This window comes from Cryptomeria japonica, unplaced genomic scaffold (assembly GCF_030272615.1).
Source record: "Cryptomeria japonica unplaced genomic scaffold, Sugi_1.0 HiC_scaffold_79, whole genome shotgun sequence".
Taxonomy (NCBI): domain Eukaryota; kingdom Viridiplantae; phylum Streptophyta; class Pinopsida; order Cupressales; family Cupressaceae; genus Cryptomeria; species Cryptomeria japonica.
In genome coordinates this window covers 34,791-59,091 of record NW_026728901.1, presented here as the reverse complement: position 1 = coordinate 59,091, position 24,301 = coordinate 34,791, and the positions used below count along the sequence as shown (strand labels likewise).

At 34.9% G+C, this 24,301-nt stretch overlaps 1 protein-coding gene across 1 annotated transcript in view; it reads right to left on the bottom strand.

Annotated features, from left to right (window-relative positions):
• Positions 1 to 24,301, bottom strand: part of LOC131864177 (receptor-like protein EIX1) — a 72,181-nt gene that overhangs the window by 20,508 nt on the left and 27,372 nt on the right. The window contains exons 3-5 of the mRNA XM_059215195.1: positions 11,753 to 12,106; positions 11,193 to 11,537; positions 10,886 to 11,151 (exon numbers count right to left, since the gene is read on the bottom strand). Coding sequence (XP_059071178.1) covers positions 10,886 to 11,151; positions 11,193 to 11,537; positions 11,753 to 12,106 — 965 coding nt within the window. The remainder of the gene's footprint in view (positions 1 to 10,885; positions 11,152 to 11,192; positions 11,538 to 11,752; positions 12,107 to 24,301) is intronic.

Genomic DNA, 24,301 nt, shown 5'->3' with positions numbered 1-24,301 from the left:
CTCAAGTAGCTTCTTGGCCTTTCTCCGCATGGGGTTTGGATCTTATCGGAAAAATCTCTCCTCGTTCATCTCAAGGACACACCTTCATTATAACCGCAACAGATTACTTTACGAAGTGGGTAGAAGCTATTCCCCTTCACTCTACTACTGCCGAAGTGATTTGTCAATTTCTCCTAGAAAACATCATTTCTTGATTCGGGATACCTTCCACTATTATCTCAGATAATGGGACATCATTTAAGAACAAGGACGTGAAGAAATTCCTCGAGAAGTATTATATCAAACATCGATTTTCTACACCATACTATCCTCAGTCAAATGGTCAAGCCAAATCATCTAATAAAATAATTGAACAAATTCTTCGCAAAACCGTGAATAAGCATGGTAAGGATTGGAGTAACCAGCTAATCTATGCTCTTTGGGCCTACCGAACGAGTGTACGAATTGCTACGGGAACTACTCCTTATAATCTTGTTTATGGTGCTGACGCTATTATGCCTTTAGAATTAGAGATTCCATCACTTAGGGTTTCTCTCAAAGGTATAGTAGATGATGACTCTTATAGAGAACAACGACTTCAATAGCTTGAGATGCTTGATGAACAGCGTATAAATGCTCTTGAGCATATTCAAGCATATCACAAAACTCTACAACGAAGCTATAATGATAAGGTCATTCAACGTTCCTTCTCAGTAGGTGACTTAGTCCTTTATGAGAATCAGCACAATGTGAATGCCTTACCTGCAGAAAAGGGAAAATTTAGTCCTAATTGGCTTGGACCATATATCGTTATTGAGGATTATGGATCAGGTGCTTACAAAATAGCAGATGTAGACGGTATGCCTCTTAAAGAACCTATCAATGCTATGCACTTGCGTAGATATTATGCTTAATTCTTCGTTCTTCATCTATCTTCTTTTCAATTCTTCAACATTGGATAATATGTTAGTATCTCCTAATTAGAGCAAAATAGAATTAAATGTTATGTTGTTTAATCTACATTGCTTCATTCCTGACAAGCGCGTCTCTTTACTTTATAGTTTGTCTTGAATTCATTTATGTAAATTGTAAAAGATTTACATTTCCATTATGCTAGCATATTATACAGTGTCGTTATGTGTTAAGTAGAATTGTATCATGTTGTGTTTAAGTTCAAAATTAAATCACATTAGTTATATGATTCTTAGACTTAATGCATATTTCTTCCTTATCATCAATGTAGTACTTGATTAAATATTTTAATTAAGTCACACATGTATCAATTTAATTATGGAGCATTGAGAAATCAATCACATGGAAATTAAATTCTGAACATACATGTACATTTACCAAATGTATTAGATTTAATCAAAGCAAAATATACATTGTTTTAAGCATTAAAGATAACACATTTGAGGCAAAAGAGAAGCATGTATATATACATATATGTGTGGATCGTATACAAATATAGGTCACTGTATATCCAAAATGTGACCTCTCTTTTACATCATAAAATCATCTCCTATCCCTAGGACTAGTGGCTGGAGAGTGTCGACTGGACGCTCCCTCCTGATCTGGCTATTAAGGTGGACCCATGGGTGTGTAGCGCGATACAGACCGTGAGTGACTCCGAGAGGAACTCCTACGATCACTATCCATAAGGATCGCGCGATAGGTGGTGGCCTCGGCCTAAGCTGCTGCTAGATCTTGCCGCGCCTACTGAAGGTCCTCTGATAGGACTCTCTCTCTCTCCCTCCATATGTCTACCTGTACTCGGAATGGGGAAAACAAGTCCTCATGCCGACCCGCGTTCCCCTGAGGCCTATAGGCAATCTGTGAGGAACTGGGGATCTGTGCTATCATGGAAATGTCTGTCATTGCCTGCTGAATCAGGGAACACCATTCCTGCACATTAGCTGTGGCAGTCGAACAGATTTTTGTTAGTACCATTCTATATCATCAAAACATCAATCAATCAATATAAACCTACTATACCTGGATCTCCCTCACGCCAGTAGGGATCATGATATGGTAGCATCTGTGCCTGGGAACCGCTAGGCTCCCCTCGCTCGAATAATCTGTGCATGACGGGTGTAGGCTGGACGATACTAGGAATAGGTCTCCGTATCGCCTCATGTTCCCCCTGTTGGGGAATAAGAGGTGGATCCAGAGCTATGGTATCATCTCCTGAATGGTGGGGAGCTGCATCCGACTCCTCCTCATCATCTCTATCCTCCTCCTCATTGTCCTCCTCATCATCCTCATCCTCGTCCTCATCCGCATCATCACCTGCATCCTCCTCGTCCTCCTCTCTATCTGTATCCTCCTCCTCCTCCTCCTCGGCACTGGGCTGATCGCCTGTAGGTGGATCAGGATCTCCCACCTCCTCATGACCCTCTCCCTCCTCTGGCTCCTCTGACCTGGATCCCTAGTCCTCGTCTCGGTCTCCATGTCTCCATGGGCCTGGATAGCCTGTCGGATGATCTGGTGGAAAGATAGGACTTGGATATGATCTCATAAACCATGAGACGTACCTGCGCTGTGCTCCAGGCTCTGCAGAATAATCAGTGACTACATCCTGATCTGATCCCTCTAAGTCTGTAGTCTCGATGTCATCTATCGTCGGTCTCGCTACTGCTCTAGGTCTGGGAAGGACCCGTGAGTATCGAGTATAGATGGGCACATCGGCTGGAACACACTGCTCTAGCCCAAACTGCCTCCGTACTCGGTCGAAGTAGAATGGGACTATGATGTGTGAATATCGTCCCCGCAGTAGGCGGTTCCTCTGTAGGCATGCTAACTGTCTCTCCATCCCATCCCATCTATGCATCCGTAGGTACGGTCTCCACACTGTCACCTCGGCTGTCAGTCTATCAAAAACCACTCTCCAATATAACAAATCTCCAAATCTCCACTCGCTGGTAAGTGGATAAGCAAACACCCTAGGTCACTTGCTCGCTGTACTCAGCAGAAAGCCGACGGGCCTGGTGCATGTGAAGTGCTCTAAAATCCACACCTGCAGAAGTGTGCATGTCATTAAACTGAAACCCTATCCGAATACGTACTCCTCAAGGTCGTGATAGAGATGTGCAAGCATACTCCGACCCCAAGCATACACTCTCCTATGTCTCTCCATCGCTCTGATACACCATGTGAGACCCCCATGCATGTGCGTCCCTCACCCATTAGGGCAGACGGCTAGTGCTATGATGGCGATCATAAGGCGTCTCAGAAGGGGTACCTCCCCTGTAGGATGTAAGAGCCAGCTGACCATGATGCGACCTCTCGTCTCGCTTGGCATGACTCTCCCTATGCAATACACCTGCTCTCTCTGATGATCCTCCACTGACCGATCGGTCGCGTATGTAACAATCACTCCTCTAGTAGGAAGACGAAGTATACGGTACACATCCTCGAGTGTGACCATCAACTCTCCTACTGGAAGGTGAAAAGTGCATGTGTCAGGATCCCATCACTCCATCAATGCCATCAGCATCGCAGGATGGAACCGAATGGCTAGCATGAGGATCACATACCACAATCCCACAATCGATAGTGTGTCTCTCTCTGCCTGAGTCAGCCGCGGAATCTGATCTCGCAAACTGTGAAGAATATGTCCCGCTGTATGCTCTCTCATGTACGGGAGACCCTGCAACACAAAAACATAATCGTAATCAGTACTCGATCATCAAAATCATTAATGCAAACTATCGAACATCGTATGCCAGCCTTGAAACCCCTCGCCAAGCCCTGATTGGGGACCATGGCGCCCTGTCAGGGACCATGGCGCCCTGAGGGGACCATGGCACCCTGAAGGGACCATGGCACCCCTGAGGGGACCATGGCGCCCTGAGGGGACCAGGGCGCCCCACAGGGACCATGGCGCCCTGGGTGGGCCCCGGTCAGCCTTCAAGGCCCGCATACGATCATAAAAGAGTCAAAATGCAAAAAAATTAAAAGTCAAACATTCAGTCAACTCACCTTGTCCAGTGGCTCGTCGTCGATCATGGCCTGGCGCAGGATCTTGATCCTCGTGGGACGCTCCGGTCGTCGTGAAGGCATGATGATGGCTATGTGGGCTCCGCTGCACTGAATAGTATTCTGAAATCAACAAAGTGATAAATGTAAGTGTCACTTTCAAAGTATATACTCTCATTTGTTTATCTTCACTTTTGAAACCCTAATTTTCCTCTATCATTCATTTTATCATAACTTGGGTTTGGGAGATGCGATTTTCGAGCCGTTTGTTGCGTTGGAATCGTATTTTCCTTCCCCTACTCTCGGGATGTTCCAAAAAGTGCTCTAATGAAGCCTATTTAGTGAACACCCCTCATCAATACTCTCTTACACAATTTGTCACAAGTAAACATGCTACCCTAATTCACCTCCCTAATAAGCAAGCCGAAATAGGGGGGGGCATATAGCTACTCACAGATTTCATCACTTTCCCTAGTAAGCATTAGGTGATTTTGTGATCTAACGTGTGTTTTGTAGGGTGCGGTTCCTAACTGTGTACTGCAGATATCGTTGGGGGCTTCTTCCGACAACTTATGGATATATCCTTTTTCAAATGATGTTTACTTTTCTGTACTTTAGCTTGCATATGCATGTAGTACTCATATGACTGCTAAAGTGGGGGCTAAATGTAGCGTCGTAAATTGTACGCACTTGCTAGGGTGGTACAATTTCACACCTAGTTTAGCACCCGCCTTAGTGCATTTTGCATTTTGCATTGCATTTCTCCTTTAGCACTTAATTAATCAAATTAATTAGGTCTAAGGTCCTATTTCATCGTCCTTTGCATCATAAAGTTGGGCCCTTTCGCTAAAGCGTGCCCTTTGCATTTTATTCCTCCAATACATCACTCAATCAAAAACCCTAATTAAGTCCTATTTCGAACTTGGGGGCTTGATTTTGGGGTCAAAACATCTCGAAATCACCTGTAACTTCGGGATTCTCTCTAAAATTATCATATCCGACGGCCCTGAAAATTTGGTGAAAAGTTGTCGGGACCGTGGCGCCTGGAGTGCACATGGTCCCGGACATTTTTCCCGAAATTTTGGGAGCACGATCCAATCATAAAATAAAGCTTAACCCCAAGAAATTGGTGGGATATTCAATCTCTAGGTCAGCCAAAAGACGAATTTACGACCTAGGGTTTCCTACATAAGAGCTCTCTTTCTTCATTTGAAGGGATCTAATTTTTGGTTTTGAGGAACCTCATATGCAGCGAAAGAGCAGATCTTTGAAGACTTCAACAACATTCAACATCCTTCTATCAAGCATCTATCAAATTCATTCATCCACTTAGGGCTTGGAAGACATTGAAGAACAATAGGAGATTACCGACTGAAGATTGGCTTGTACTCCTCCCTTGAGGGTTGGGTATGATTTCATGTTGTTTTCATGTCTTTACATAAGCTTCAATACATCATTTATTCATGCTTTAGATCACATTGCATCTTGATTTAGAGCATTTACGTTATCATTTACAAGCAATTAGGGTTTACTTTCTAGGTTGCTCTAGTTTGCTTTCTTGCATTTTAGGACCTTGCACACACACTAGGTCTGCACACACAATACATTTTACAAAACAACTCGGCTATTCGTGGAGGTGGAAATCACCGAAGCGGGGGTTTGACTAAGGCAAAACCCTATATAGCCGCCCATACACCCTGTTTCAGATATCATTGCAGGTTTCGGGATTCGGACGACGCCGCGGGATACAGATCCGGAGAGAGAAGGTCGAGACAGCACTCTGTATCAAATTGCAGAGCAGAAGACTGGGACAGGGGCGCTGGGCGCCCTGGTCCCTGGGACAGAGGCGCTGGGCGCCCTGGTCCTCCGGACAGACAGCTTTCAGATAGCTTTCTGACAGTGTTTTAGAGTGTAGAACGATAGTTTCCGGTGCAGTTTTCAGGATAGTGGTGCCCGCGCTCCCGTCCCGAACATTTTCAGTCCGATTTTGACTCTGGGTACATATCTGCATTCTTATTTCATCTGTGTATTTACAGCTGTTCATTGTTTAATCTCAATTCTGCAATCTTGTTATTAGTTCATACTTGCATTTTGGGATTAGGGTTTGAACTTGCATTACTTGATCTTACAATTTCAACAAGGGAATAGAAATCCTAATAGATATCCCATGGCTCTCTCTTTCACAAAAAGAAGTAGCCAATTGTGCGATATCTCTAGGCTCTTTCGTATTCCGTAATGTGTGTCAAAAGGTAGGATTAGGGCATGTTAACCTAGTCTCACTTTTTCCCCTACACACAAACAAAATAAAAGTGTGGAGCACAATGTTAAACAATGAAGGGAACCTATGAGGAGAAACCCTAGAGTTTCTTCTTATGTAAGAGTTAGGGGAATACTAGGGTGGGCTTATTAAGGGTGATAAGGTTTTTTTTGAGTTTGTTGTTTGGGGATTCTTGCCTATTGGGGATGTTACTTTGTTTGTTGTTGATGGTATTTAGGTGGATGAGGAGGCTCTCTAGAGTGAATCAGACGATGAGCTACTATTAGATATACTCAATTAAGCTAAGTATCAAAATACCCACTTTGTCAAGTGTTAAAATTTCCGCTATGTCCTTGCACCTACTTTTTTCATGTTCTTTCCCCCTCTTATGATTTTGTTTTTACCTCTTCATGGGTTAGATTTGGTTGAGGACTCTTGTGTTGAGGTAGTCATTGGGGGCTAGAAGGGCTCTACTTTACAGACTTTTTTTTGAGGTTGTGGACGACGACATTGATCCTCCTTAGATGCCTATTTATTAATGCAAGTTAGATGTTGGGTCCTCTTCTCATTTAACTAAAGTTATTTATATTGTAAAGCAATTTTTGGTGTTGTTCCCTATTGTTGGGTACATAAGGGTTTTTTTTCCTCTACCTAGTATTGGTTTGGGTTTCACCAAATTATTTCCTTCACCTATGCAAACCCTCAATTCTTAGAGTGTCTTCTCCTTCCAATACCACTGAATGTAATTTCTAAAGGATCTCTTCTTTGGATTATTTTCACTCTACTCTTTATTAGATCCTTGGGCTTGCAAAACTTCTTCTAGGTTGCAGTCTTCACTCATTGGGAGGTTTCTTGGTCACAAGCCAAACATTGACTCTATCTATAGGAGCCCATTTAATAGATGGAATGGTTCAGACAAAATGTGTAATCTTTGTTGAACATATTTCTCATATTCTCCTTCAAATTATATGAGGGATTCTCTTGCGTTCTTTAGGGTGGTCCTTGGTTTTCTGGTAAGAATTCTCTTCACCTTCAAAGATGGTCTATTGATTTTAATGCTAGTAAATTTAATTTGACCATTATATGAGTTAAATTTTCATAACTCCCATTGGAATTCTAGAATTAACGTATCATCCAACGAGTTGGTGATGCAATTGGCCAGTTCATTTATATTAATGATATCACAAAATCTAGAAGTTGTTTTCTTTTTACTATAATTTGTTTGTGTTGACATTGATTCAAAGTTACTCAACAAAGTTACATTGATCTATATATTGGTTTTTGGGATTACGGACTCTTTTTTCAAACCCCTCATAAGTTCCACTTCCATAGTGATGGGATTTCCTCTTGGTTTTGTCAAGAAGATTTTGATTCTATGCTCTTTTGAGAGCATCAAGAATAAGGGTTTTCCTCTACCTCATATAAAAGAGGATTAATACAATTCTTATCCTTGACATAATTATGGATGAAAGTAGTATTTTGACTACCCTCCTAAAGCCAAGTGATGCAATATTTTTGTTTCCAAAAAATATCTTCACAAAGCTCCCATTCATGAAGTCATTTCAATAAAGAAGACTCCTTTCGAAGGTGATCCATGGTCATACCATAATCTATAATAAGAGAAGTAACATTATTCAACTGAGATTGAATCTGGCTTCGTCTATATAAATATATTCCAAAATCTAGAACCGTGCCACCTTCTGAGTTGGAATTTTATAAATTGGAGTAACTTGGAGAATTAGTAATTGGAATTACCACATGGAGGTTTTTCCAAATTCCACCATTATGACATGTGTTCATAGAGAGCATGATCTTGTAGCCACATTAATTGAAATTTAAAAAAACACATGATTCTTCATAGGAAAAAGAGAAGAATCGAATCCAAATTTTCAAAAGTTGTGAGACACTTATCACTAATGTAATAAGAAGAAAAAAAAATGATCTCATCTTTTAGAAATTTATTCCAAAGAATGACAATTACTCGAGTAAAAGAGGCATCAATAGGATTAACATCCACAAGATTGAGAAATGAAATATTGTTTTTAAAAAGGATAAAAGATTGATCTAGTCAACTAAGACCTCTAATAATGTCTTCAAGAGAAAGAATAGAATTAAAGTCTTCATCCAAAATCCATAGAAGAGAAACAAATAAAGTGTGCAAAAGATATAAATTAGACCATAACTTAAGCTTATTGTAAAAATATGTTGGTGCATTAATGTCAGAAAGAAGAATAAGATCAATAGAAGAAAAATATTTGTCCACCAAGGATAGTGAGTGCTTGGAAGAAATGAAAAATATAGAAGTAAGTTGATGAGGTCACTCCTCCTTTTCCCCCTATCACCCCCACATACTAACATTAGCATCCCTTTGACAAAGTGTAAGAAAGACTTCATATATCATCCATGGAAATTTTAGTCCCCCGAAGGAACAAAATAACCATCTCATGATGTTGAACAAGATTGAAAAAAACTATTTGATAAGAGGTGCTACCCAAATCCTTGCATTCCATGAAAGGATAATCATTAGTGAGAGTCAGTGAAATGCAAGTCCAGAGGATGAACATCATCCAATTCTACTAAAGCTTCACCCAAAAACTTTACTTTATTTTGATAACTTTTCCTCCCAACCTTGCTATTCTTGTCCAAAGTATCTTTTTTGAGATTCTACTACTAAAGACCCAAAGGAAGAGGAATATTTTTCTTGAGATTCTCATTTGCATGAACCATCCTACAACCATTAGGTAAAGTATAAGTAGGGTAACTAAAGGGAACAACTGCAAAATAAGCAATAGATCAATTTGAAGGAATCCACCAAGTCATATTTGGAAGGAACAGACATTTTATGATTAGTAGCCCAATAATAGAATGCACACTAGAAGGAGTCAGGACTTCCTTAGATACATCAACAACAAAAGAAGAAGGACGCAAAGTAGAAATTTCTAAAATTTTGCCTAGCACATTTAAATTCATGTCATAAAACGTTTCTAAAACATCAAATATATTATTAAAATATCCTTTAGATAAACCTTTCTTCTTTCAAGCAACTTTTTTCACTTTATTCAAATCTCTTACAAGAATAAACTTAGTAGACTTCGTACGCATATTAGACACTAGTTTGTTGCCCTTTACCATAGACATATACTTGGAAGACATAGAATATAAGGGACAAACATCAGAGGCCCTCTTAAAACAATTCCATACGAGATTCTCATAAACTTGGGAAAGCTAACACCAATTTAAGGAAGAGCTTCACAATCCAAGTGTTGAAACCAATGCAAGCTGCTTAGTTCGATCTCAATAGACTTTTGCAAGGGGTTATTAAGATCAGTATCCCCATAGATACGAGGATAAGAAGGAACCTTATGGATTTTTTATTTTTTTCAAATTTCATAAAAGTGAGGCATTTATAATAAGAGGCTAGTTTTTATACTAAACATTATACAAAAATAATTGAAATTGAATTCAAATCATTATGTTTCTTTTTTAAAAATAGTAATATGAATTAAGTGAAATATTATGTTTTCATAATTGATATTTAAATTTTTGATATTAATTTATATCACTATTATTCTCATACTAAAAATAGATAATGATGTATGATCTAAAATGTTGATCTTCAAAACTATTCTGCATAATTTAATTCACAAAAATTAATTACAAAATATATTAGGTGGTCGATATTGTATTCTTGAATTCTTACATCTTAGATTTCAAAATGAGACACGTGTGTGCGTGCACACACACACACATGAGATATATGATATCATGTCGTTTATAATTATAGTGAACATCAAATAGAGATTGTAAGTAACATGAAGAGATAGGTATATTCTTAAGATAAGATAAAATAGATTTTATATAAATTAAGAGAAGGGTATATTTTAAGAAATAATCTCAAGAACTTTTTATAAACTCTAAACAATTTTATTATAAAGAGACATAGAATTTGAGATGTTCTTTTTATGGTTATTGGAAAATGAATTTCTAGAGTGGATGATATTATTTTTTTCTAAATGCCATTTTTTTAAGGATAAGTAATTGTTTCATTAGTGATTTAATTGGTTGGATCATTATATCATAATAACTTTTTTATCATAGAAAGGTCAGTCAAAAAATAAAAGATTTAAATTTTGAAATAGACAAGTTGAATTGAACTATCTATTGATAATTATTGATGGAAATTTAAATGATATATAATACCAAGTAATTAATAAATCTTTAAATAAAAATCTAACAATGTACTAAGAAAATAAAATAAGGTACTATAATTACATATTTACAATAAAAAAAAAAACATTTTTTATTTTTTACTTCATATACAAATTTACCCCTTACACATACATTTTACGTATTAAATTAAAAATAATAAAAATAAAACATGTACAATTAGGCACTAAAATAGTTAAAATCAAGGAATTTTCTATATTACGCCTCGCGATGTTTACATCATAGAAACACCAACGATTTCTGGCTCCCCTTATGCTTATTAAATTTTGTGTCCCTACACTAACAGAAAACTTACTCCATATACTAACAAAACAAACAGAAAACTTACTCCATATACTAACAAAACACTCTATACAATGCTATATACTTTTATCTATTCCCTCTTATACACCGATCGAGAGCTAAAATTACAACATCATACAAATGGAAGGCTCTCTTTCTCACCCTCTTATTGAAGATCGATATTCCAATCACAATAGAGAATCCCAAACAATAACTCAATCCAAGTCCGATTGCCCATCCTATCATTTCACCATCTGAGTTCTCTGCTTCACCACTTCTCTCAATACTTGTGCAGTTGCCATAGCCAGAAGAGTTGTTGCAGACGGTTACATTGGTAAATGGAATCCCACTTAGCTTAGGATTGCCCAAGTAGGACGACTCCCCAAACGTTAGAAACTGCCCCCCGTGGGGTAAGATAGATTTAAGAACTGCAAATAACTCAGCAACTGAAGTTCTAATGGAATGTTGCCATTCAGCCTGTTTAGCGAGAGGTCCAAAGACTCTAGCTGATCCATGCGTCCCAATGTTTTTGGGATTCGGCCACTGAGATCATTCCTTGAAAGGTTAAGGGCTATCAAGCCTTGAAGAGATCCCATTTCGGGAGGAATGCTCCCAGATAAGTTGTTGTTTGAAAGATCAATACATTTAAGAATGAAAAGAACTTTCACAAATTCAACATCCCAACCTTCCCAGGAAATTTTAATCTGATTTGTATATGTAGCACCAATTGAAGTGTATTCTTCGAGATAGTCTGGATTACTTTGCGATGCATTGACCATTGCGAGCAAATTTGTAAGGTTTCTTGGAATGGGTCCTGAAAGGTTGTTGCCAGAAAGATCCAGAATTTGAAGATTCGGAAGGCCAATTACCTGGCGTGGGGAAGGGTGCCTTCCAAATCATTATTTCCCAAATCCAATACTTGCAGAGATCAGCCTTCTGAAATGGATGAGGGAATAACTCCTCTCAAATGATTACCATTGAGCTTCAATGTATGAATCTTTGTAATGTTGCCCCACTCTGCTGGCATACCTTCCAGATGATTCTCTGCCAAATCTAGAACACTAAGAGAAGAACAATTCCTGGTTAAATGAGGAGGAATGACACTGCTCAGCGTATTTTTTGAAAGGTCAAGAACCTGCAAATATGGAGTGCAAATAGAATCTGGAATCGCTCCGCTGAGATTATTCCGCGACAAGGATAAGAACCTTGCATTTTCAAGATACGCACCGATGCGACTAGGAATAGAACCATTAAACTGATTCATCGACAGATCCAGCAGATAAGCTCCAGCGAGAGGAAGAGGACGAGCACCTTTTAAGCTATTATTGTGCAAATCTAGATAGCCAAAATACTTGGGTAAGGTTACTCTAGATGGCAATGACCCTGTTAATTGATTACAACTAAGGTTCAAACTATAACGGCTGGGTAAGTTCCATATCCAAGATGGAATATTGTTTGGATACTGTTAGCAGATAGGTCCAGAATTTCCAAGTTATATTGGGTCACAAGGAAGGATGGAATTCTATCTAAATTGCAAGAACCTAGTCCCAAAGAGGAAAGCTTAAACTGCGGAATCCATGTTGAGTCAATGTTTACAGTTAAGTGATTGTAAGAAAGATACAGCCACCCTTAAACAGCACACACTAAGCGTTGACCGCTTAGTATGGCAGGTGTGGGCCCATTCCCTTTGCCACCATCCGTTGCCGTTTGTCCCGTTTCCGTTAGCATTCAAATTCTCAAATTTCTCCCGCCCAGTAAGTATAGTGAATTCAGTACGTGTTTGCTAATAGCCTCTGGGCAATTTTTATTTCCTAGCATTCTTTCAGCTTGTACCAAAATGGGAGCTATGTGGTGAGCTGGCACGGTTGCAAATGCTCTGACAAACGTATGCAAACTGTGGAAGCACGGACAAGCCGTTGAATTTTAAATAATATATTTATTATTGATGGTCTCTTACTTTTTATCTAAAATTAAAATATAATATATATATATATAATTTTTAAAATAAATAAATAAATATGATGTTCTAGAGAACATAATATATCTTGAGATGGTATCATTTTTTGAAATTTTTTAATTATTAAAGAAAATGTTAATTTTTGAAATATAATTTAATATTTTTATTTAAAATTTAAATAAAAACATTAAATGCATTAAAAATTTATGTCACTTTCATGTACTTCAAGTTTAAAAGTTAGACCAAAGGCTAGTGCTATTCATTTCTTTTATCATGATGTGTCACAGTACTTGGATTTCACCTAGTTGAATGTCCTTAATTTTAAATCAAGTTTTAGTTGATGTAACTCTAATTCCTTAAATGATAACAATTAAGGTATTATACATTTTTAACATACTAATTCATAAAACATAACAAATTCCCTTACTCATATAAAGGGCTTGTTGCAATTGAACACTTGATTAAACAAATAATTTTATTGGTCACATCACATGTCAAATTAAAGATAATAAATCCCTAAGGCATGCTAATTTATTTTAATTAGATTTACAGAGCCTAATCATCCTTAATTATGCACTATATTGAACCATTTAATAAACTAATTTAATGAAGCATAAATTCAAGGATGATAGAAACATAATGTGTGCAACTTTGATTTAATTGGGTTTATGATTGAGGGCATATTTATTATGAAAATATTCCTAGTAAGCTCTATAACCAATTATAGATTGTCTCTAAGTTGATAAAAAATGGCTCTATAAACTTATAAATAATAATAGTGACTGTAACGTGTTAATATGTAATGAGTTCTTAAAATATCCATTTAAATATACAAATAATTTAAATATTCCATAAGAAATAGTGAGAAACCACATGTGAGTGAATTGGAGCAACAAATTATGAACCAATTTTGAGGGTTTGGTAAATCATTAGCATAATCACCATGAATTTGATGAAAAATATAATTGAGAAATAAACTAGCAATGGTTAGGAAAAATTCCAAGAAAAGGTGCACAAAAAGGCAAGAAGAATCTTTCTAATTTGAACAACTCCATAGGAAGAAGTACACTTATACAAAAAGAATACATGAATATCATGAGTGGCAAAAAGGAAAGAAAAGAATGTCATTTTTTTTTAATAATCAATCATATCTCAACAAATTTTTTTTTTAATAATGTCCATGAAAATAGTTCTTGAAACAGACTAATGAATCTTTCACCTTTCAAGAAAGGAAATCAACGTTAAGAGAAGCAAGTGAGGCTAGGGAAAATTAACAATAATTCTATTCCATCAATCAAGATCCTCATCTAATAATTTGTGCCTAGAGAATGATATTCATATTTCATTTGGTTTGCTCTTGACTAGAGAATGAAATTCATCTTTCATTTAGTTTGCTGAAATTATAAATTTTATTGGCTCCTATCTTGAAAAAGGAAAATGAAAAATTAAATTGAAAATCAAATAGGAGAATCCTATACACTGAAATTCCTCTCAAGAGGATTCTTTCTAGTAGAATTATCTAATAAAATGGAAAGGGATAATGACCTTAATGGAGGGCCAAGGATGTCAAATGGTGTAGGCCTCTTCTTGAAAAATTATCAATTGTTTTGACTTATTAGATCTTAAAATCCAATAAATTTCAATATATTTAGAATTTATAGTCTTCTTCAAGAATAGTGGTAATGCACAATCTTGGAGTAGATTGACATTTCACTTTAAAAAAATTGAAATCTTAGATGAATTAATTGTGTAGGGAGATTCAAGGATTTATGCACGGGTATGTATAAGGAGAGATTTGTCCAAATGCTAATCAAATGTATAATTTAATATAGCTAGATATAATTAGTTTATAGGAAGTTAGGTTAAACCAATCTTTTGTACATGCATTATAAATAAAAAATTCATTACAGAAAAAATAATAGATAGAATATCTCACAAATTTTTTAATGAAATGATACAGAAAAGAATTAGGCAAGCCTAAGGAATCAAAAATCAACACAACACAAATATTAAAGGAAATGATGAGATTATAAATATCCTAAATAAACTATTTGATTCATAAAGTAGTGCCTTCAAATCAATTAGCATTGAGATTGTTAAAAGTTGATTTCTTATTCTTCTTTGGATAATAAAGATGAAAATTTCTCTTTCTTCATATATATTGAAGAATGAAATTGTCCTCCTCTTTCTTTATTGGTAGAGAACAAGAGTTATCATAAGAGCCAAGGACTAAGGGGTATCCAAATTCACCCAAGGCACGATCTCGACCTCATCCTATTTCAAGATGTTGGAGCCATGCACTTAGCAAGACTTGATCCTTGATGGGTTCATTAAGAACCATTCGACTTCACCAACAATTCAAGGGCCCATTGACTATAGTTAATAATTTCAATCCTTTTCTTCATAAGAAACATCTATTTAATATAATCGAGTCAAAGTTGCACAGATAACATCCATTTTCTTCTTAAATTGATCAAATTGCTTCACTAATATATTGAAGATTTAAAAGTATAAGTAGTAGTGGCATGAGAAGCATGGGTGGAATATTTTTGTTTACTCGAGATGCATTTAAATTGTTGCTTTTGGAAGCCTTGTAATTTAATTAATTTGTGTTTTTGTTATCATCTCATTCTCCAAGATTTTTAATGGAGGATTTGTAAGAAAATTAAATTGAGGTTGTGGAAACCCCACAAGGAAAGGTTCAATTTAGTTTCAGAGCAAAATTCGAACTATAATGTTGCTTGATTGTTACAAAATAGTAATTTAGGTTACATATAATTGGGTTGAATGGTAAGAAACAGTCCTTATGATAAGAAAAAGAACTTGCATTGTTATTACAAATGAACAAAATTGTCTTTTAGACCTATTAGGTAGGTCATGATGGCAAAACATGGGAGAGTGTTTGTTTTGCTCAAGAAGAAATGGAGCAAGTGGGTATCCATGGTATCATTTAGAAATATGGATAATACAATGTTGTTTCGAGGGTATCTTTCAAAATTGCAAAGTATTGTAAAGCTATTAATAAGCTCAAAAACTATCTGCCCATGGCTTGTCCAATGCAATCTTTTATAGAACTTGGTGGATATAAATGAAATCTTTTGTTAGTATCCCATTCACGACATTCCATGAGAAGATATTTCTATTTCTCTGAGGCATTTTGTCAAACAGATCAGGTGCCTTTCCTATGCTTATAGATTTTGCATATCCTGCAATCATGGCCTTTTGTCAATCAGTTCATGTCCCTCATCTTTGCTTAAACATTTTGCACGGATATTTAAAAGGGCAGTCAAGATAGTTGCAACTAAAGGATCTGAATAAATTCTTGTGATGGATGTCCATCCCCTATTCCAAAGCTCCCATTTTTGCAGAGGCTGAGAGGAAGCTGGCAAAGGTTGCGATGTCTGGCTTTACACCTGCCCATCTCATTTGGTTGAAATCATCTTAATCCTTTTCAAGAAATAGATCTTCTCCATACCCTGCAATCACAGCATTCCGTGAGATCATATTTCTTCAAGGCATTCTGTAAAACCGTTCACGTACCTTGTCTGTGCTTCCACATTTTGATTGAATCTCTACCATAGCATTTCCAACTATGATATTTGATAATTATTGGGCTGTGTTGTGCTGGGCTGTAAAAATCCTTGACCATTTCATGACAGCAGTGATATAAATGGGAATCATTGGGCGGGAATAAAGTTTGAATTCAAACATTAACGGTGCTAAACAAGACTCGATGGAATGGATTTGGGAGAAGCTATGGGCCCACACCAGCCACCTCCTCTCCACGTGTAGCAATTGAATCTGTGCCAGGAAGTTTTCTTTAAGGGAGAGGGCATGCAATTGCAGGGGAAGTGAAATCGAGGAGAAGATTTCTTTCAGGGAGGAGGCATGCAATTGCAGGGGAAGTGAAGCAACATAATATTGTTATGTTTGCAAATGCAACTCTGCCACATGAAAGCATAGCTTCCATTGTTTTGGAAACTAAAATTCTTATTATCTTTACTATGAAAGAAAAGAGATGATCAGAAATCATGGGAGAAGAATGATGAATATATCGCTAACTGTGGTTAAGTGTTGTTGTGTGAAGAGTGTCGTGTATGCAAAGAGCCACATCAACACAGTAACATTTTTGTCATTTTCAATGGGTGGAAAAGTCATGTGAACGTAAGGCACAACAAATTCGAGGGTCGTGGAGTGATATTTCCAATTTGAATGTGATGGGTATCGTGTAAAACAAGAATATGGTGTGTCAATATGGAAAATTAACTATGTAAATTGTGACTATATGTTTTTTATTCTAATTATTTCCAACATTGACCGATAAGTTTTTATTAAACTTAAATCTCGTGCATTTTATTTCCACAAATATTTGTATCAACCAAGAAAAGATTTCACATAAAATTGAGATCGCTGGAAAACATAGACCAGATCATACGACTCACACAAAAATAGAACATACTACAAAAATATAAGAATAATAAAGAAATCAGGGGCACAAACTAAATTTTCGGAGTTGAGATATTTTCAAGCAAAGCATTTTTTCTAAAATCTATGTTGAATATCAAGCAACATTTTTAATTGTGGTTTATTCATGTGATCTTTGAACACTAAGATATATTTGGTAACAAGTTAAATTATATAAAATTTAATTATATATCTGAATAATTTTGTATAAAGTTTAACTGTTTATCATTATAAAAATTATATAGGTAATAGAGTTTTGATAAAAAATAATTTTATTTTATGATTAAAAAATTAAATATTATTAGATAGTAATCAAATTCAAGTTTCTAATATATTTTTAAAAACAAGTTTGTGAATTTCATATATTAAAAAAAAAATCGCACATAGAGTAGAAACATCATTTTTATCGAAACTCATCCAAGAATTGGCAACAAAATTATAAATTGCTTTTTTTTTAATTTTTTCTTTAATTTTCCTAAAGTTTATATTTATCCATATTGAAATAGAAAAGATTGTATTAGGCCTAATTTGATTAGGTTATCTTTTATGTGTTGATTAGTATATGTCCTACATAATTTTACATCGAATTTCAATGATTTTATCCTAATTTGATTCAATCTCCATGCATCTCAAAGGTATGAACATAATCAATAATCTCCACCATTAGTTAGCATGATTTTTTCATAGTCCATGAAGAATTGATATTATTACTTTTCATTTTAACAATGCATATTTATGAATCGACGGTTTGATTTTAAGTGAGTGTGATCCAAAATTTTCATTGAAAATAAAAACCACAATTAAAAACAAAAGTAATCATATCAAATCTCCACCATTCATCACTCTAGATTAGACCCACAAATGCATAATTCACGTAGGTCACTTGCGTGCATGCATATTTGAACCTAACAGTTCAAAATTGGATTGATAATTTCATCCCTTTTTTACCATTATTATTAAATTAAAGTCTAATTTATTCCACATTACAACCTAGGTTAGTGTTTGTAAGGACTAATTTCACTTCATTTAAATTATCATGAGATAATCAAAATAATATTTACATGAAAACATAATATAAAGATCATGTAACATCCTAGTAAGGGCATCATTAGCTTGCAACATCATTCTAGGTGTCCTACATACTTGCTTAATGTCTTTAATCCTCGTGCATCACCATTGTAGATAATTATTTTTATTTATTTGTTTAATCTAGATTTATAGAAATAACGTTTTTTCTTATAATAAAACTAGCTAATGATCTTAATATCCATAAAACGTTTTAAAAAAAATACAATTGATTTTTTTTCTCTCTTAAATGTTAAACATAATCTAACTTCTCATACATATTGCACAACTCATCATATCCAACCATATTTCATATACTTAATATAAAATATAAACTCAAGTTATTGAAAAATTATTGTTTGTATAAAAATGTGTTTACCAAATTTATTCAAGTGGTTTGTCAATCAAACTCTCAGATCAAATTTATGACCTCTAGAACTTGGGTCTCTTGAAATGGGAAATATAAAAATGTATTGGAATATAAATGAGTTGTAAAAGGGAGTTACATGTGTTGGTGTGTCTTTTAACACATCATAGGGAATCTTGAATAAAAAATAATTTGGACACCACTTTTAGCTAGTTTTAGCTCATGGCTTTGTAATACCATTTGATAGTTTCTTGTATTTTATATCCTATAAACTAGCTACTTGAGATGGAGGTTATGTGTAAGAGTCTTATAGATATTCAATTACCATTGGATGTCTAGTTAGTGATACTTCTATGAGAAACTTGTTATGCAACTATATAGTATTACTTTGTTTATTTTTAAATAATAAATTGGGTATCTTTAAAGTGTGCTATTTTTCTTTTGGAAGGATTTTCCCCATGTAAATCATTGATTTTGGTATAGATGTCATTTGTTATATCCTATAAATTAGGTGCATCAGATGGAGGTTATGTGTAAGAGTCTTATAGGTATTGAATTACCTTTGGATGTCTAGTTAGTGATACTTCTAAAACCCAATAAAAAATTAACCAAACAGTTGCTTAACACATTTTACCCTACACTATTCTAGCACATAAATTCATCAAATCATGAATGTTGATAACAATAATTTCAATATCATTGAGAAGAATCAAACAGTAAAATAATAGTATAAGATTGTAGCATCGTAAATTGTACACTCTTAATTGGGTGGTACAATTCCATGCTTAGGTTAGCACCCACCTTAGTGTGTTGCATTTTTCATTTTAAATCCCCTTTAAGCATTTAATTAATGAATTTAATTAAATCTAAAATCCTCTTTTATCACTTCACATATCATAAAAATGGGCCCTTAACTATAAGTGTGCTCCTTTTTATTTTTTATTTTTTTAATTAATTCATTCATCAAAGCCCTAACTATGTTCTATTTTGACCTTCAAGGCCTAATTTCACATATCTAAACATCTTGAATCGTCGCATCGAGTTGGGGATCACCTTATAATCACGATACCTTGCATCCCTAAAAATTTGGGAAAAAGTTGGTCAGACCGATGTGGTTCACATCGGTCCCTACTTTTTCTCCTCGAATTTTAGGATCATGTTTTGGAAATATTATAATGTTTATAACCGAATTGGTGTGAAATTATACGACTTTTAGGTCGACCTATTATCAAAAGTAAAGTTAGGGTTTCATACATATAACCTTTCCTTTCCTCATTTGAAGGATCCGACAACTCTAGCAATTGAAGGAGCCTCTTATGAAGTGAAACTATAAGTTTATATGAAGTATTCAATTAGAAAATTAAGCTTCTTATAAATTCTACATCAACCATTTTCATCATCAATTGAAGCTTTAAAGATATTGAAGAATAATAGGAGATATCTGACAGTTGATTGGCTTGTACCTCTCCCTTAGGGTTTGGTATGATTTCATGTTATTTTTATATGTTTGTATGAGTTTCACAATACTTATTTTCAGACCTATATTGTTGCTTTAGATCAAGTTTTGTATTTGTAATTTGAAGCATTCTCATTTACATCATGTTCATTTAGGGTTGTATGCTCATATCATAGGATAGAACTCTTATTCTTATATTTTAGTACATTTAAGATCTTATACACACATAAGGTTCTTGCACACACATTTTCAATACATTATTGACTATTGTGGAGGTAAAAATCACCAAAACAAGGGGTTTGACTAAGGTAAAATACTATATAGCCACCCAAACACCATTTTTCAAGTTGCGAGTGCAGGTAAAGGAATCTAATGGATGCACGATCTTTTGGAAAGATAGAACTCACAAGTGCAGTCTCAGATCCAAAAACAGGCCCCAAAACACTAGGACCATGGTGCCCAGCACCCTAGCCCGCAATATATTTCTGTAGTTTTTAGCAGTTCAACTTGCAAGGATCTTAATCTATAGTTTTTAGGATTCCAGCTCAGTGCAGTATTAGAGACCAAGGCACCTAGCACCCTGGTCCTGCTCAGTCACGCTCAAATTTTGGTCACAGGTGCACATATAAGTTTAATTTCTTGTTCTATACTTTGTATCTCAGTGTTAGATCTAGATTTTTATGTATTTCAATTTACATCTGCACTTTTAGTCATCTCCCTAGCTTAATTTATCATATAATTACATTTTACATATCTCCTCTTCATAGAAGAAAACAAATATAGACCCTAAAGATATTCCTTGAGTCGCTCTTGCAAGAAGTAGTCAAAGTGAATCATCTCCTTAGGCTATTTTGTATTCCAATGTGTGCATGAGAGTGGGATTAGGTCTTACTCCCAAAGAGGAAAGCTTAAACTATGGAATTCATGTTGAATAAATATTTACAATTAAGTGTTTGGTAGAAGGATATGACTCTTTAAGTCTAGTGAGATTATCAAATATAGAAAGGGAAATGAAGCCACTTAAACTATAGGAGTTGATCCAAAGGCTTCTTAAGTTAACAAGATTTGAAATTGTAGATGTAATCATACCATTTGGTTAATTGGCTATCAATAATCCCCTATTTATCCTGATATCAAGCATATACAGGAGCTATCTTAAACCATAGGCATCAATATGTCTCAAGGCAACTGCATCTAACTCAGGAACTAAATGTTGCATCGAGGGAAACTGCTCACGACACTTGAGAACATCAAATCTCTCTTATTTATGCAAACAATGTTGTCTAAGTCAATCATCATTTATCAATTCATCTATCCTATCTATCAAGGAATCTATTCATCAAGCTCTTCATCAGAGACTAAACCGGTCTCTTTGAGCTTCTATCCAATCTAAAACCATGAATCATGGTTATCAATCTATCAATCACATCATCTATCTATCTCGACACATAAAAAATCATTGATTCATCAAACAAAATTGACTTAAGACATAATCGTGCAAGGTAAAAATGTAAAAGCGCTAAACCAAACCACAAAAACATGAAAAATTTATGTATTTGCACTAAAACAAACAAAAGCGCTACAACATGTAATGAATGCATGGCAACTTTGAGTTAAAGTGTAAAACTAAGCAAATGCGCCATATAATCTAACAAATGAATGAAAAGATCGAGTGTATGCACAAGACTAAATGAATGTGTTGTCGAATCCGACAAAGATGAGAAAACACATAATGCATGTGCAAGAATGACAAATATGTGAAAAAATTTAACAAAAGCATAAATACTTTGCACAAAAGTGCCAGAAAAGTGAAAGCACAAAAAAAACAAGTAAAAGGACTAAAAAATCAAACAAATGCGCTAAATCAAGATCGAAAAAAATAAAAAAGTTTAAAAACCTAACTAACACATTGGAAAAATCAGAAAATCGTACAAATTGAAATGCAAGAATAAGTTTAGGGTACCTACCGGGGCTCCATACATAGTCGGTCTCTGGTATCTCTGCACTCACTCGAAGTGGTGAATCGTGTATGGTACCACCATGGTGATAGCTTAACACTCCAAGTTAGCTCTCCTACTTTCACTCTCCAAAATGACAAAATGCAAATAAGGTGGAAATGGGCCCAATGTGATTTAAATAATTACCTTTTTGATTTATTAAAGGAGTAATTAATTTTTAAAATTTGAGGGGAAATTTTATTTTTCAAAATTAAATTTTAATTTCTAGGGGCTTTTAAATCAAACTTTTTCATCATTTTATTGTGGAATTCATTGGTAAATCAAAAAATTCAAAATTTCATGATCAATCTCCCAAGGGGGCACACACTAGTGGCATTTTATCACCGATAGGGGCAAAAATATCGAGACTTGATTTTCTTTGAAACAATGTTGTTTCAACAATATTTCAAAGAGGGGCAAAATGTATACACTCAAAATTTTATATGAATAATTAAATAAATATTTATTATTTATCTAATTATAATTCCTCTATTAAAGAATTAAATTAAAAAAAATTAATTAATTTAATTCATTTAGTCTTTCTTCTAATTCAATCTTATTAAATATTTAATATTTAATCATGCATTATGCATTCTTCTAAGGTCTCCATTAATTAAATAATTTTATAATTATTTAATCTTCTTTTTTTATCTCAACTCATCTCCACATCACTCAATGTTGCCAACTCACAATTTTGTTGCTAAAATTTTTATTAATTTTCAATTATTAAATAGCCATATTTATCTTCAATTTCCATCTCCTAAATAAAATAATGTGTATGTACACACATTTTCAACTCCCCTATATTCTCTCCAACATCCCTACATTCTTGGAGTAAGTTGAGTCCACTTGTCTCAACATCCCTAAATCTCCTCTAACCATCCTATATTCTCTCAAGTCTTCAACCCCAGTCAAGGTGAGCCTTCTAACACTTAGCCTCTCCTTCCACCTTTTTCTCTCACATTCCAAACAATCTCTTCATAGCCATCAATCTTGCAAGATTGCTCATAAATATCTATAAAAAGGGCATTCCCTAAGAATTCTAAGTCTAGTAGTCATCTAATAGTTATCTTGCATCCATGAGTTTTAGCAATCAAGCATTCTAAGAAAATTAGAAGTGTGCCTTTGGCTTAATCATTTTCATATAGTTTTTCATAATCATTGCAACTTGCATATCAAAAATCTAGTTATCGGTCTATTCATCAAATTTTTATCCTGGAAGCAACTATAGTGTAGTTTGAGAGCGAATATCTACAACCAAGTTCAAATGGTGATAGGACACAATGGGACAGTAAGTGAAGGTATAATGTTCTAAGTTTTAAATCCTTTATAATTTGTTTCATTGGTAACTTTTGGAGTATTCTGTAGGATTCTCTTGTTATTTGTGAAAACTAATCAATCTTGCAAGTTCAATTTTGAAGTATATTTCTAGGTTACACACCTTTAGTGAAGTTTTCCTCTAATTTGGTCCTAACTACAAAGGAGCAAAAAAATCTTATAAGCTCAATGGAGGGATAGAAAAAGGCAATAACAAGACAATCCTAGTAATACCAAGAGAAGGGAGACATCGTCAAAAGGGACATGCTCCTAATAAGTGAAAACAACCAAAGAAAGAGACCATAGTGAAATATTAACAATAGGAGTAGCAAGAGGAGTCTCCAATGAAGGATAAACAAGAAAATCAAAAGAAAAAACAACAAGATTTATAACCTAGCCTGCTAACTCCCACAAGGTTAAAGTTCGATTTGGAAAAAGAGACATCATGCTTTCATCAATAATATTAGTTTACAAAATACTTCTATGTAGGACGAGAAACCCAAATCTCATAAAAGAGCCACAATTGTGTAGTTAATGAGAATTAATGAACTTCAAGAAAAGATAAGAGATTTAGCATCTACCATAGTTGATAAATATGATGGAGAGCTCTTGCACAGAGACTATTAGTTGACATAAATCAATCTAACCTACAAAAAATATACTTTTCTATCCCAAGGTTTTAATTTATAAGAAAAAATAGTGCAAGATACCATGAATGGTATTGTGAAGAATGTGATAAAATATGACCCCATATCACATCTTAAAAATGCCCATTCAGGCTCAAACATAACTCACACATATGTGGAAAAAATACTAATTTCCCCACCTACACATATACACATACACATACACATGTGGAAACTCTTAGAATAGTATGCATTTATCTTTTTGTAAGGAATATGCCATAACTTGTCATAATTGTCATACAGGACAGAAGGTGCTCCTACACATTTTC